This window comes from Prinia subflava, chromosome 20, assembly GCF_021018805.1.
Source record: "Prinia subflava isolate CZ2003 ecotype Zambia chromosome 20, Cam_Psub_1.2, whole genome shotgun sequence".
Classification (NCBI taxonomy): Eukaryota; Metazoa; Chordata; class Aves; order Passeriformes; family Cisticolidae; genus Prinia; species Prinia subflava.
This window is the reverse complement of record NC_086266.1, coordinates 8,841,726-8,857,429: the sequence shown is the minus strand read 5'-3', so window position 1 is coordinate 8,857,429 and position 15,704 is coordinate 8,841,726. Positions and strand designations below refer to the sequence as shown.

The following is a 15,704-nucleotide window of genomic DNA, read 5'->3' as shown; positions in this document are numbered from 1 at the left end:
TGAGACACCTGGTGGCAGCTCTCATGGGGCACCAGAGCATCTCGAAGTTCATCCAAGATCTCCCAGGACAGGAGCTGCCACAATGGCCTGCTTCTCCCTTGACACTCTTGAGAGGCTCTCCAGGGTCTGGCCCCTCTGTGCAGGATTTCAGGAGCTCACAAATGCAGTGGTGGGGGGGTACTGTGGAGGAGAGCACTGGAAAGGCAGGGTGCATGGAAAAGAAAGGAAAGGGCTGGAGGAGTATTTCAAGTATTTTATTTTTTTAAAAAATCCCAGTTAAAAATCCCAGTTAAATCCCAGTTATGTGCCTTTCTATGGGTAAGAGACACAATTCTGTGGTACCCCAGGGTGGCCCTGAGGCTCTACTTTCCCGAGTGGGCAGCTCTGAGGCTGTGGCCCTGCCAGGTAGGTAACATTGCACTGGGCTCTAGGGGAGGAGGACTCACAGCTCTGAGCAGCCCCTCTCTTAAAATACATTTAAAAGCAGTTGTAAGAACAAACTGTGGTGTTAGAAAAGGAAAGAGAAAGGAGCAAGGGAGGCTCTGCCAGCACTGGAAGGTTGTGGATGGCGGGCCCACACTCCTGCCTGGGGAGAGCCACAGCGCAGCAGCAGCTTTTCTTCTTTAAAGAGAAAAAAAATTAACCGACCAACAGTACTTTCTTCAAAAGTTTCCCTGCAGCCACGAATTTCACCAGTCGTTCACGTAAATATGCCGTCTTCCCCATAGGAAATGCTCTTGCCTGAGCCTTCCTTTTCTGCTAAACAACGTGCTTCAGATTCCCTGCAAACAAAAGGAAGCAGAAAAGGATATTTCCACTGATTTTAGCCTGATGGAGTGACCTGGCAAGAGGTGCCACTCCCATGCCTGACAGATTAGGGCACAATATGGGAACTCCAGCCTCAGCACAGATCTCAGTTCCTGCTGACCCCTTGCTCCCTTTGAAGAGGCTGCTGCCCTCGTTCAAGCCAGGCTTCAGAAATTACCACAGGGGAACCCTGCCACTGCTTTCACTATGCTGAATGCTGTTTCAGGATTCATGGACCAGCATCCGAGAGGCACATGCTCACTCCCTGCTGCCTCGTTCTTCTTTCAGGCTGGATTCACAGACAGGAGTTCACAACCCTCCCTTTGAGCTCTGGAGTGATGCTGCTCCTCCTACCCTCTTGGACAGGTCCCCAAGGAGGGGATGTCCTCTCCCTAGGATTGGCCTGTGCTTGGGAATGGACACCCAAAGGCATCCACAGCCATTGCACTTCCTACCCTACTTCCAACAACAACACACTGCAACACACACAGATGGAAAAGGGCTGCCAAGCTCCATCGTGCTGTTCCCAGTCCCTCTGGCAGACAGGGACAAGACAGATGGCCAAGGGCATTGAATGAGTTTGGCTGGAGCTGGCAGAGCTCACCCAGCTGCCTGTCCTGGACTTAAAGAGCTTCAAGTCCTGCCTGCTGGAGACCTGTCCCAGTTCCAGAGAGCTATTTCCTACAGCCTCCTCCTGGACCAACTGGGAAGACACAGACTGGATGGGTGGTCTGCAAAGGGGACAGGGAGGGAGCTGGCTCACAGGGAGCTCACAGTGGGTGGTGCTCAATAGTTTTTATATGGTCTTTCAGCCTGTCACAAGTGGCATCCCCCAGGGACTGATACTGGGCCCCATATTGCTCAACATCGTAAATGACCTGGATAGTGAGATTAAAAACAACCGCAGCACCAAACTGGGTGCTGAGGTGAACACGTCAGAAGGGAGAGCCATTTAGAGAGCTGGACAGGCTGGAAGACTGGGCTAAAGAAAGAAGTCTTAAATTTAACAGAGACAAAAGCAAGGTCCTGCACTTGAGACAGAAGGTGCCCAGTTCAGGCCAGGATCTGTGTGACTTGGAAGCAGCCTTGTGGAAATGGTGTGGGGGTCCTGATAAGCAGCAAGCTGAATGGGATCCAGTAGTGTGCTGCTGCAGCAGTGAAGCAAACTGGATCCTGTGCGGCATGTGCAGGAGCATTACTAAGAGAAACTGGATCACCTCATTCCATGTGCGGCTGACAAACAACAAGTAATGTGTCCAGTTATGATCCCCACAAATCACAAAATAAATGGACTGAGCAGTGAGGGTCCACAGGAGGACCACAAAGGTGATCAAATGCTGGAGAACCTGCCCAATGAAGACAGACTCTCCCTGCAGAAGAGAAGGACCTCATCACAGTAATCTAGTACATGAAGCTCACTCTGTAGGCTTCAGAGGACAGAGACTCTTCACAAGGAGTCACATGGAGAGGACAAGGGACAACAGGTGTGAGTTGCAACAGGAGAGGTTTCACCTTATTTTAATTTTTTTTTTACAGTGAGAATAATCAATCACTGGAGGAAATTCCCAAGGGATGAGCCCCCACTGTCAGAATTTTTCAGGATGTGACCAGAGAGGTTGGTAGATAATCTTGTCCAGGCTCTCTTTCCCACAAAAGTTTGGACCAGATGATCTTTGAAGTCCCTTAGAACATGGCGTTCTATGCTTCCAATAAGGACAAGGCCACATGCTCCCCTGCCCAGCCAGAGCAAAGGCAATGGCAACTTTTGCTACAGGGACCCATAACTCTGTACCACCAACCCTGAAAATCCCAAGGGATGTAGGAGGCAAATGACACTGTGCACTAATGAGCAACCAAGTGAATGTGGTTCATCTTTCCAGTCACTGAGAAAGACTGCAATGAGCTCTTTTGAAGCCCTCTCTAAAAAGACCTGTAAGACTCAAGCAAGAGTGTTGGCATGGACAACGCACCTTTGATAGAGTCCAGAATTTCTTGAATTCTCTGTGGCTCATTGCGGTCTGGTCTGCAGCTTGGTGTGATCTCCAGCACGTAATCAGGACCATACTCAGTGAAGAACTGCAGGGAAGAGGAGAGGGAAGTCAGCAGAGAGGTCTTTGGGCTGAGGCTAGAGGGAGGGCTCCCCATAGGTACATTTGTAAAAAGGCAAAAAAATTTGCTCCACCTAAGGGCCACATGTAACTTCACTACACCAAGGTGGTACTTCTAGAGTGTCTGTGTCCACCTGGAGTTTTCAACTGCTTCCCAGTTCAAGGCATGGGAAGCAGAACCCAGTGAGGCAGCCAAAAGCAGTCAAATGTCTATCCCAATGCTTTATTTGGGAAAGCTGTTGACACTCATTTTACACATGGTTACCTGCAAATAGGATTTTTTTTACTATTTCAACTGCTGTAATCACATATTCTACCGTTCACCTCCCACGTTGCTGAACACTGCATTGACATGACTGTGAAACACCTGGGAAAGGAAATGTCAGTGTGCTGCAAGGATACTGTGTCTCTCCTGGCTAAGTGCTCAGATAGCCTGCAGGAAATTTGCAGCACATGGGGTTCGCATGCTAAAGCAGAATCAGAGGTTACTAACAGCTGTTGTGTCATGCTTCTGGCCAAGACAGGGTCAGTTTTTCCAGTAGCAGGGAGGAGGCATGGCCAGGACACAGAGGTTATGCTACACCACCCCATGTAATTGCTGAGGGCAGGGGAAAGGGATTCTCTTTCAGACAGAAGGGATTCCTTCCCACTGAAATAATGTGGCAGAGTGAGCTGTGCAGTTTTGTCTGTTGTCAGGGGGGCAGGGGTGTTTCTGTGTGAATTGTTTCTTTTCTTGTTCCCTCTGTCATTAGTATTGTTGCTGTTGCTGTCCAATAAATTGTTCTTATTTTAACTGTGATCTTTACCCCTTGTGCCTCCAATTGGAGGCCTGCTGGGTCAGGGCAGTATTCTTACATAAGTGTCTTCACAAAACAGGACTGAGTGGCAAGGATGCTGTGTGGATTAGGCAGAACAACTGGCTCTTCTGCGAGGAGGAGGGAGGGTTTTTCAAACCATTACCTCATGATCAGGGATCTCAGAGGACAGTGTTCTCCCAAGGATGACCCCAGTCAAGTATGTCCAGCAGCGAGCTGTGTTGGCAAGGTTGTAACCTCCTGTTTCCAGCAAGAATTGGGATTTTGTGGAGGAAGGATGGGGAAAAGGAAAAGAGAAAAAGAGATTTAAGTGGAAGAAACAAATAATGAAGCCACTGTGTGCAGGTACATGAATTCAGCTTATTTCATCTACTCAAGTCATGCCCAAAATCTGCCTTTTGCACCTGCTGGCTACACAAGGCCAGGTCTGAATGACAGTATATGCAAGAGCAGACTGTTCAAACAGGAACCCCAGTTACATCCAGTGTGGGAGAGGCTGGTCCTCCAGCCACCATCTCAGACTCAGGGTGAGCTCCCAGGTCCATGCAATGGACTCTCTCCTGGCAACAAGGAGAGCAATTTGCAAGTTGCAGGCTGCAGCAGAAATGGGGCCTTCCTGCTTTTTAATACTATCCTTTTTAATACCACACTCCAAAATACACATGCCGAGCCATATGCTGGTGAGCTCTTCAGCACCATCATGTGTGAGAGGACAAATGTGAAACACATCACTACAACTTGCAACTGCTTTACATGGAAATGAGATTTCACAGTGAGTAGGAAATGGTTACCTACATGGTAACGGAACATGACCCCACAAGGAGAAACCTTAGCTGAAAGCAATCCTGCAAGAGACTCAGGTTTTCCAGAAAAGATTACTAGAATAGTAAAGGGAGAAAAGCACTTCAAGACAGAGACCGTATTTTTCAATACTCCCTTCTGTTTGCATTGTGTGTGGTTTTTTCCCTGCTTTTTTTTACTTCTCCCCCAGTTTCCACTTCAAATACTTCCACATGCTGCAGTGGTGGCACACTTCTTTGGTATTTTCACAAGTGACACATAGTTGAGCCTCATTTTCTAACAGAAGTTTTGGGGTTTGTCTGAAAGGTGACATCTCTAGCACATTCACAGACAAGCCACAGCACGAATGAACACTCATAACCTTTCCAAAACAAAGGGCATCAGGCACATCAAATGTTAGCCTTAATATGCTATACCTTATTTCCCCCATCTCAAAAATGACACCTAGAGCTGATCCAGGTCCAAGCATGGAGCTCAGGGGCTTTCCCTGGCACACAGTGGCTTTTGTTGTTCTGAAATGCTCTGTTAACATAAAGCCTGTCCTGTGCTGTCCCCACTGGACAAGCAGCTGGATAGTCAGCACAGCTTAGCTTTCACTGGGTATAAGAGCCCTGCTGTACCTTGCAGGCAGCCACGCCTTGTCCCAAGCCCCTTCTTAAATCTTAATGAAACCATTCATCACCAGGTGCCCAAGGTACGTTTGGGAACACCGTGCTCACTTTTAAAGAGAAGCACCAAAGGGGTGATCAGCAGAGATGGGAATCACAGGTGTCACTGAGAAGTCAGGGTCAGTTTGTTGGCCTCCCCTCTTCTCCAGAGGACCCATACAGCTTTTAACTCAAGATCTGAGTCAGAATTGAGACTTACACCTGTCAGTATCAAGGATTTCAAGTGTGAGAAAACAGTACTGTGCCACAGTGTATCCTCCTGACACTGCCCAGCAGTCACCCTGCTGAACCCTTGCCAGTGCTGAGCCCAAGAGCAGGCAGGCACCTGAGGCAGGGTCACAGGAGGACAAACATGTTTCACTGAGAACAGCAGGATCCACTCACCTCCTCCCAGGATAAGAGTTGCTAGCTGCCACTGCAGGACATACTTGAGGCACTTGCCCACTCCCTCGGGTGTCATGTTGAAAGAGCACATGGGGTCTCCAGCAATGGTGTCTGCCCCCAGCTGCATCACAACTGCATCGGGGTTGAAGGCAGCATACACTTCCTTCAGCACTCTGGGGAGAGGAAGAACAGTCCATTTAATGCCAGCACAGCAGAGGAATGCTGGTGGCACATCCCTGCTCACTCAGATCCACCAATGCCTCTCAGGGTCTCTGCTTTCTCTGCTTCCACCCAACTCATACCAGTTACACTACCTCTGCTCCCAGTTAGCCTTCTACCTCCACAGCAAGTTTAGCTCTCAGAGCACTTATCAAAAGATGAACTCAAAAGCACCACTGATAACATGGCAGAGGGGGTTCTAGTCCTCACCAGTTTAGCGGTAGCATCAAATTCCACACGTACACTGTCTGCCTTTAGGCTGCAGGACAATCCAGGGGCTTTTCTGCCCTGTGAAAGTCATGGTTGAAATCAGGGTCTGGCAAAACAACAACCCTGAACTCTCAGACACCTCTCACCAGGACAGGACAGGAGAAACGGAGGAAGTCTCTGGCAAGGCTCTTAATTTCTCTCCTATATGGCTCTTGAGGCTCTACGAGGAAAAGCTGTGTGCAGGGTGTAGTCAGCCTGCAAAAACCTGCATTGGACAGAGCTTCATGCCTCAATCCCATTGTGGTTTTGGGAAGTACAGGCAATCACCCTCAAACAACAGCTGGATGAGACATCCACAGTCATGCCTGTGACTGCCTCCCAGCCTGGCCAGAACTCAGAGACCTCCAGGTCTCTTGCAGAAGCTTTAGCTATACACAGCTTGAAATCAATGATAGGTTACGATGTCCTTCAGCTGTGGGTGCATGCAGTGGGCTCCTTAGTGGGTTTCTGACCTGTCTCAGCCCCTAGAGCTGCCTTTCGGAAGCATGTCCTCTGGCACAAAGAGGGCTGCTCTGCCCCAGCAATGGCAAGCACCAATAAGCCAGCAGGAGGCATGGCCCCCACATGACTTCCCTACTGGCCTACAAGTTTAGAGAGGTTTCAGCCCTCAGGTGTTAGAGGTGGACGTGCTACCATATCCTGCAGCCCTGCACTGAGACTTCTCTCACCTGGAAAACAAGCCCCGCAGCCCAGTTTTGACTTGACCAACAGCTTGTGAGGTCCACTATCAATTGAGGGACCAAGAGGACTGCCAGGAGGCAGCTCTGTCACTGTCAGATATTCAGCCTTTCATTCTTCCAGTACAGACAGAAGGTACTAGGAAAACGTTTTTAGCTAAGCCCCAAGTGTATGTCCCACAGTCAGAATTCAGAGCACTTACTTGAAGAAGAAACATTTAGCCCTAAGTCCACAGTTAAAAAATATTTCCTCCTCTCAGTCTGTCCTTAAATACACACCTGTGGAAGTGTATCTAAGGAGAAAAGCTGATCTGTGGCACAGACCCCTCCAGCCACCCACAATGTCTTTGTATATTGTTTGCTTAAGGATTCAGACAAGACCTCTGAGAACTTACAGTCCATGTTCCCCATTGTAATCAAAAGCTGCAACAGGGGAAGGGACAAGCCTTAAGAAAGGACAGTAATTAAAAATACTAAGCTGTGTAGTGTCTTATTCTCTAAAATCCCATCCAAGTCAGCTGTATTGGAGCAAGAGGGCTTACGATTCACAGATCTGGTAATATTTTTCATCCTGAATGCCATCCTGAATGGGCACATTCACGCTGTAATAGCGACCTTTTCCCAGGCCAACATCTGTCACATCACCGGTGCCTGCACAACAGAAACACTCCAATTAGGAGGGAAAGCAAAGCAGCAGCAAGAGACGTGTGGGGTGTCTCAAAGGCAAGCCGAGAGCCAGGATGTTTGGCATGCTTATGGAGAAATCCACCTGCGACTGTCCAGAAAGGCAGGGTGGAGGGATGCAGTACTCTCCTTCACCCAAATCTGCCACGCAGTGTCAAAAGGGCTCTGCCTGGAGCTCAGCTACAACCAGAAAGGGGGAAATGCTGAACATGTAGCTCCTCCTCTTTCGTTCCCCTGGGTCGAGAGAAGAGGCAACAAGACATGTCGGCTGGACAGCAGGGATGGGACTTGCCTTTACAGAGACCTCACCAGTGACGTGTGAATCAAATGAGCACAAACCTCACAAGTTCAACTTGCCTGGGAAAAATCCAGGTGAAAATTTGTGCAGAGAAACCGTCATGACTTTCGAGGTGAAACTAAAGGCATCCTCAACTCCTATTAGGAAAGGGAAAAAAAGCTTTCATGCATCATTTATATAAATGATGGAGTCTGAACACACAGAGTTGCTTGATACACACATGGCAGCAAGCAGAGAAGGAGCAGCATGAGCAAAGCAGAAATGCAGATGTGACTCAATAAATACATCCTCAATCCATAGAGACTGGAGTTCAACTGCAGCAAAGATCACAACTGCTATGAATCTGGCAGGCCTCATGCTAATCAGTACTGAATGGATCTCACTATCTCATGTCACTACCCGCAGTAGCAGCACTTGCCTGCGCTGCTAGGCCTGCAAAGCTGCGAGAGGGATCTGGGCAAGGCTGCCTTGGCCAGAGCTTGGCTCTGATTAGAACCAGTGCTACTGGGCTCTCTTGCTTTTTCTCAATGCTGCTGTGGTTCAACATGCCTCTTCCTTAAAGACACATTAAAATAGTGGGGGTGGAGAGGGAAAAAAGAATAGGAAACTTAACAAAAAACAAATGGAGGGAGAAAACGGAAAAAAATGAAACACATCATAAAATTTAGAAGAGCAGGAAATGTTAAATGGTGTATAAATAATGCCCCTGAAGGAGATAGCAGTTTTGGGAAGGCCAGCTCTGGCTCTAGATTTATAGCATAAAGCCTTCCTTTAAATGCACCTTTTACTACTGGCTGCTTCCCTCTTGCAATGGATCCTTAAACCCTGTCAGCTGCTCTGCCAGGATGGGAGACTGGGACACATTATCTGTTGCTTTAGGTACAAGACTTGTGCCCAGAACCTCAAGAGAGGTCTGAGAAGCAGCACATGGCAAGTCTATAAAGCAGGACAAGGCAGAAATGGATTGAGGGAACTCAACTGCATGGAAAGGTGCAGAAGCCATGGCTGTTGCAAGTAAAGCCTTGCTGTGCAGACAAGCCTTAACTTCTCCCATTCTTCCCTGAATCTGTGCAGTTGTGCTGTTTGCAGCCTTTGCTGGGCCTTACCATCCCCATGATGCAGATCCAAATCGATATAAAGGACACGGTCAAACTTCTGGCGCAACCGCAGGATCCCCAAGACAGCGTCATTCAGGTAACAGAAGCCAGAAGCTTCATCCCTGTGAAAACAATGTCTATGACATTGAATATTGCCAATGCAATCACCACTGATCCCAGCATTCTCACTTTGATTTTGCAAGTGTCCACCTCACAGGGACACAGAGGAGTACAAAAACTCAGACAAGGCCCAGCAGTGACTAAGAGATTGGTCAGGAGCAGCTCAAAGCATGGCTGGGAAGCACAGACAACAGGACTGCTTGTGCCAACTGCTTATCAACTGTGGGCTTTCTGGCAGCTGGGTAAGCATCAGTCAGCTCTGCTGCAGAGAGACCCTGGCCTGTGGGTGGGTACCTCTAACCACTGCACAGTTGAACAAAGAAAATGTTAGCTTTCTGCACCTGAGACATTTTAAAGACGTTCAGAGCCACTCGACTCAAACCCACTCTCTCTCTGAGGCAAGAGGATAGTCTCCTTTTCCTGTGAGTTCTGGACAGGCATAGACAGGCAGCCTCTCCATCCCTGCCATCTGGGTCACAGCTCCTGGGAAGGTGCTGGCAGTGAAAGGCAGATCCAAGCCAGTCACAGGATTCTCCTGCTGTTCTAAAGTCTCAGGCTATGAAGATTAAGCCTCTTCCCAAAGTAACTCCCCACTTTCTCTTCCCAAAAAAATGCAGATGGGACGTCCCACATGTAGTCTCTCATGACACAGCTCCTGGGCTCAACCAGGAGAGAGTCCCAGCAGCTAAACAGAGGCCAGGTATACCATGGAAAGATTTATCGCTGACATTCATCAGGGACAGCCTACTTGCTGGCATCAAAGAAATAATAAAGTTTCTTGACCCCTACTCCAGCCTCACTCCAAAGCCAAGTCCCCATCACCACTTAGCACCAGTCCCACATGCATTCTTAAATCTGCCCTGGACAGCTATTTTGAAGTGAAGCTTTATACTTTGCAACAGGAATACTCAAATCCCTTTTCCACAAATTATATCAGGATACATGATGAGCCTCTGCAAAACTCCAGTTGACTTCCAGTCACAGCACTCAGCTTATTTTCCCTGACATTTCCTGCTCAGCAACAGCTGGGAACTGTGAGGAGCCGGGGGTGGCAGAACTGGACTTGCTTTCACTCTCTGCAAGTGCCATGGCGCACAGGTGTTTCCAGTGATTCTGTTAATTTACAGTAATGCTGAAAACAGAGGTGTTAGCAGGTATCCTGAAAATCTGACTCAACTGTGATTATGTACTTCTCCCCTCCCTCACAGCTCACAAGGAAGCAAAGTGAACTATGCTATGTCTTGGGCACACTCTCCAAGGTGTAATACACATCTCAAGGCCAAGCAGAGCAGCACACCAGTTCAGTCAAAAGCAGAGCAGAGTCGGAGCTGCAGCTCAGGACCAGCACTTGGGATTTCTCCATGTTGCCCTAAACCCACCCAGCAAAGCCCTGAGTGCCACTGCCAGAAGGGAGGGTGAGGCTGGCTTGAGAAAAGGCACTTACTCACCATCTTACCCTCAATCCCAAAGGCATCCTCTGAACCAAGAGATTCCAAAGCCCCAGGTCATTCCTACCTTTAGGAAAGCAACTAAACCACCAGCCAGCAGGTGTTTTTTGACAAAAGGAATGTATTTTGCTAGGACACAGATCCTAGAATCAAATACCTGTAGTTCAGTGTCAGTCTGGCTGGACCTTCACACTGGGCTGGCATCTACCCTGAAGCATTCATACACCAACTTACTGGGGTGACTGGGAAGACTCTTTTGGGATCAATGAGTATTAAATGCCTTTTTTAAAAACAGACTCTTTGCTTCCTGGAACAGTGCTAATAGCTCAGCAGCAGCAACACTGCTAAGACTTTTTTCATTAAGGCATTTTTTAAGCCATGCAATCCAGACAGAAGGTAACAGGAGATTTCCCAAAAGTCACCAGTTCTGCACAGAGCTAGAGCTCGGCTCTGCCAAGAGAAAGTCTCCTTTCATAGCAAGCTGCAGCTGAAGCCATTTCCAGCCAAGTGCCCACCAAGAAATGGGCTGAGACAGTGGTATTGCTGGCACTTGCACAGCATTGTTAGACCTCCAGAGTCCCTCTGCCAGGTCAGAAGTCACTGGAGCAAGGCATCTGCTCATGAGGGTACAAGCTGCCAGGGTTAGACACAGGGCCCATGAGAACTCTTGACGCTCCCCAGGGATACAGAACAGCACTGCGAACACCAGTTGGCTGTGGACAAGGAAGGGTGGTGTCTTGTCTATACTGTAAAGAGGCCTCATGTTTTGGGAAATGGGGAGGATAAGTTAAATAAAACATACTTCCATGGAAAATGGAACAGAAACAAATTATTTTACCACTACAGAACCACAGGATGCAGGGACAGAATTTTTACTTCCTCTTCTGTTATGCTGGAAGATCATTACTGATTTTAGAGCTCGCAGGAAACAGCCTCCACATGGAGCATGGGGAAACCCAAGGTTAGTCCTGCACTGTTTCAAACCTCTTATTATGAAACCTAAAAAGCCACACAAAACAATTTGGACATGTCACCACATTCTCACTGTGCTCCAAACTGGCAGTGACATCAACTGTTTGTCTCTCCACTATGTTTCTTCATGGAACTCACAAAATACATTCTCACTTGAGCTTCCTGAGAGAATGATGTATCAAGGAATCACAGGACACCTACGAGTACACCTGCCCCAGACCTGCTCTGCAGCACATGACAGTGATAGCACCAGCACAGGCCAGTGACCTGCCTCTCAGGCCTCTGCCCTGCCCTTTGTTTCTTTCCTCTCTATCTCCTAACTTCCCTCACACCTTGCTTTCTCCTCCAACTGGATCATTGCACCCTGAGGGTTCACAGGGAAGCTGGGAGCTAGGAAGCAGGGTTCAGACACCAGATGAGAAAACACAAGGGAAGAGATTGTTTTCTTACTTCTTTGCATGATGCCACCCTCCAGGCCAGTTAATTGCTACCTTGCACTTGCCATCCAGCAGGCACTGGGCTGCAGTGATGGTGGCTCCTCCCACAGCTGCTGCATACTCAAAGATCCCTTCAGAGGCTGGACAGTCATAACCTGCAGGTAAGAGTCCAGGTAAGAATCCACAGGTCAGACACAACAGGCCTTTTCCTTCAGGGAAAGCACATTCTTTTTGTTTGAGCCTTCAAGACTGACACAGGCTGAATCAGCCTGTTCCTGAAGGACTGATCCCATGGAGGACCCATGCTGGAGAAGTTCTTGAAAAACTGCTACCCATAGGAAAGATCTGCTCTGGAAAAGTTCATGGAAGACAGTGTCCTATGGAGGGACCCCTGACACACGCAGGGCAAGAGTGAAGAGGAAAGAGCAGCAGAGATGTGTGAACTGACCACAACGCCCATTCCTTGTCCCCTTACACTGTTTGAGGGGGAAAGTAGTGAGTGTGAGTGAAGCTGAGTCTGAGAAGAAAGGTGGATGAGGGGGCTGGTGATTTCACTTTTATTTTGAATTCTCACTGTCCTACTCTATTACTAATTGGCAATAAATTGAATTAATTTTCCTGTGCAGAGTCTCTTTTGCTGGTAATCATAATAGAGAGTCATCTCCCTGTTATCTCAACGTGATCTTTTCCACTTTATTTTCTCGCCCACCCTATTGAGGAGGAGAGAGAATGCATGTTGGTGGGTATCTGGCAAAAAAATCCCACCCACATCACAAAAATCAACTCACCACAAAAAGCAACAATCAAAATGTTTTCTTGCACTCAGTTCATTAAAAAATGTGTCCTGAACCAACTTGTGAGTTGTGTGCCTGACTTGGCGAACCTACTTGTCCTTCATACCAATCTCACAATAAACTACTTTCAAGTCTTCAGCTACTTGACCAGAAAAGCCCTGGCACAGTCACTGACATAACTCCTCCCTAAAAATAGACATCCACAAATGAGTCAAGCCTAGGTAAGCTGTAGGTCTATGTCTATAGTATAATCTTCACTTAAGTCCTACAGCAGCCTCCCTGCAGCTGTTGCCCACAAAGCATGATACTAGGGCTGCATGTCTTCCTGTAGACAGAGCAGCTTCAGGAATGTAAAGTCTAAGGGACACTCATGAGATCAGTGCAGAATCTGCACCTCTGCTTCAGTTCTCTCTCAGTGGGTCACTCCTCCCATTCCTGAGACCAAGACAGTGCCCATAGCCATCTCACCAGTTTTACTTGCTGCATTGCTCAGGCTGTCTCAGATCCAGGAGGGCAAGAGTCCTCTGCTCCACACATAAGTGACCAGACAGACAGCAGCTGCTCTGATCACTACAGCTCCAGGCCACTGTTCATGCATGCCCTCCCCACAGCAGGCTTCCAGCAGCCAGTCCCAGCTCCTGCCCGAGGTCAGTGTCAGGGTCTTCCATCCTGTTCCAAAGCCTCACAGCAGCAGCAAAGGGCACCAGCCCCAGTAGGCAAGAGACAGGCTAAGCTGCACAGAGCAGCAAAGTGAGGCTAGCTGTACCCTCTGCTGGCAGCAGGGAAAGTGCCAGCCCGTCAGATGACTGCTGGGGTCCAGCAACACACCATCAAACAGCGTTTCTTTCCAAAACCAAGCCCAGCATCCCCCTGAGCTCACCACTCTAACTGCAGCTCCAGGGAAAACATCCTGGCCCTGGCACTCAATTAATCTCTTGCTGAAGATATGCATCCTTACCCAGTCCATACTCCACAGACTCCGGGTGGTCATCATCTCCCTCCTCACTGACCTTCTGCAGGTGCTGCAGGTAAGCATCTGTGTGAAAACTCGCCATTTCCTCCATGGAGGCCACTTTTGGCTTGACTATCCTAGGCAGAGATGAAGAAAGGAGTACATCAGGGCAAGAGGCTCCAGAGTTCGGCTGGAATGTCCAGCTTTAGCCTTTACCCTAAGAGCCTTCTTTTGGCTGTTAATGTTGTAAATGCAAACAAAACTCCTTCTCCCTCTTGCACTGGACTGTCACTCAAGTGAGAAAGCCATGCAGCTGAGCTGGAGCAGGCCTTGCCCCTGGCTTGGCACTGCCTGTGATGCCTACCCCAGTGAAGAACACCTGCACGTGCTGCCTGCATTAACCTTCCCACTCTGCTTTCAAAAAAAAGTTTTTTTTCCTTTTCTGCATGTTCTCTCAGTTTGTGCAATCCCCAGCATATCCCAACATTCAGGTTACACACAGAGGAACTAACAGAGGGAAATGCCAAGGTCCAGCACAGTGCTGTGGCAGGACCTCAGCCTGGATTAGGAGCTGTGCAATGCCTCTCACATACTGTGACCTGCACCAAAGCAGAGACTGTCACTGTTGTCAGCAATTTGCACAGCACCTTCCCAGGTCTGAGTGCTTTGCAGTGTGCCTAAACAAAATCCTGCAACACACTGAACCCTCCCCAAAACTTGGACACTGGGAGAACACACAAACAGTGCAGCACAGCTCCTTTGCTACAGGAAGAACACAGAAAGCTCCCAGCTCCAGTCTGACTCCGATGTTTCCCACCCCATGCGAGGGAAAACAGTCCTTCAGGTTTGCTCCATAATGATACCTGCAATCACTTCCCAAGCACCCTCTGCCAGGGAAAAAAAAAAAAAAAAAAAAAAGAAGTCTCAAAAGAACCTGGCTGTGCTGAACTGGAGCACATGTCTTTTAAGATTTTATGAGATGCTTCACAAGACGGGGTGAGCTAAGCCTTTCTTTTTTTTTTCCCTTCATATGCCCTAGCGTCAAGAGCCAAATGAGGTAGGAGATACCTCACTTTTCTGCCCCAGACCTCATCCAGTCTTCTCTCCTGAACAGCATGCAGACCTCACAAAAAGTCTCCCAGATCAATGACAACACAGCAAAACAACATGGTCCCTCTCTGCATCAGCACTGACTGATCAGTGGATCTGGCGCAGCACCAAGGCTGTCAGCCTACTCAGAGTCCCAAGTATGCAGGTGACACACACTCTGTCGAGAAGGCACAAGGCTGTAAGTGCTCCATCAGACCAGGAGGGCAACCATGAATTACACCTGCCACAATTACTGTAATCGTGTCCATGTAGCAAAACAAACATTTTCCTTTAATCCTGGAAACACACACTGGGGGGGGCTCCTACGATCACGCGGCCAGCAGGGACAGTGTGAAACCTGAAGTTACTCAGCACCTTCCAAACCTTAGTGGAGAATAAAACATCCTTTCACAGAACACCGGAGCACTTACTTCATCTGGTCAAGTAAGCAATACGCTTCAATCAGTGAATGCACCATGCTGGCCTAAAGAGAAGAGTAAGACTGTGAGAACAGGAGACAGAAACCCAGCACCCAGGGGCCCAAGGAATCGCAGACGAGGTGTGGCTCACACTCCTCCCAGCAGCAACTTTCCCTGCCCGGGTCCCATCTCCAGCCCGTGCCATTGCGGTGTGAAAGGACCTTCCGGTGTCCCGGGGAGAAGCAGAGCCGCGCACAGCTTCCCGGGCAAGGGAAGAGTCACTTCAGTGTCCGAGCCTGCGCTGCCAGGCGCGATGTGAACCCTCAGACCGGCTCTCCCCGCTTTAAGCCCACACTCCTCCCCCTGGGGCCGCCCGTTTCCCCCGCTTCCTCCCTTCCTACCGCCGTGCCGGGCGCAGGCTGAATCCGCGCCCGGGCCTCACCGCTGTGCTACCCGCGCCCCCTCGCCCCCGCCGCGGCGCTAACCCGCTTGGGCACTTTGCAGAGGGAGTCGCAGAGGGCCACGTACTCCGGGCTGTATATGTAGACCGGCGGCAGCACCGCCGCCATCGGGGCCGGCACAGCCGGGACCAGCACCCGCAGCGCCACTGCTCAGAGCGCGCCAGGACCGGCAGTTCCGGCCCCG

The 15,704-nt window shown here is 49.2% G+C and overlaps 1 protein-coding gene across 3 annotated transcripts; it reads right to left on the bottom strand.

The window, feature by feature from the left end:
• Positions 1–238: 238 nt before the first annotated feature.
• On the bottom strand, positions 239–15,702 carry HDAC8 (histone deacetylase 8). Of its 3 annotated transcripts, none has more exons than XM_063416798.1 (11): positions 15,545–15,702; positions 15,072–15,124; positions 13,558–13,688; positions 11,819–11,960; positions 8,838–8,950; positions 7,791–7,868; positions 7,292–7,400; positions 5,584–5,756; positions 3,876–3,970; positions 2,778–2,883; positions 239–782 (listed from the first exon to the last, which is right to left on the bottom strand). In XM_063416798.1, exons 1-11 carry the CDS (start codon positions 15,626–15,628, stop codon positions 760–762), a joined length of 1,107 nt encoding a protein of 368 aa, XP_063272868.1. In that variant the 5' UTR covers positions 15,629–15,702; the 3' UTR covers positions 239–759. The 3 variants fall into 3 exon arrangements, with proteins under 3 accessions (XP_063272868.1, XP_063272871.1, XP_063272869.1); XM_063416801.1 differs by having other exon boundaries at positions 15,588–15,700; XM_063416799.1 differs by lacking the exon at positions 15,545–15,702 and adding an exon at positions 15,211–15,427.
• Positions 15,703–15,704: the final 2 nt, after the last annotated feature.

What these genes read in the sequence shown, in the direction of transcription:
- HDAC8 (XM_063416798.1), bottom strand. Translation starts at nt 15,628, where the DNA reads ATGGCGGCGGTGCTGCCGCCGGTCTACATATACAGCCCGGAGTACGTG. An exon ending in GGATCTGCATCATGGGGATG is followed by an intron (nt 7,869 to 8,837) that starts GTAAGGCCCAGC and finishes CTTTCCTAATAG; the next exon opens with GAGTTGAGGATGCCTTTAGT. An exon ending in TTCACCTGGATTTTTCCCAG is followed by an intron (nt 7,401 to 7,790) that starts GCAAGTTGAACT and finishes TCTGTTGTGCAG; the next exon opens with GCACCGGTGATGTGACAGAT.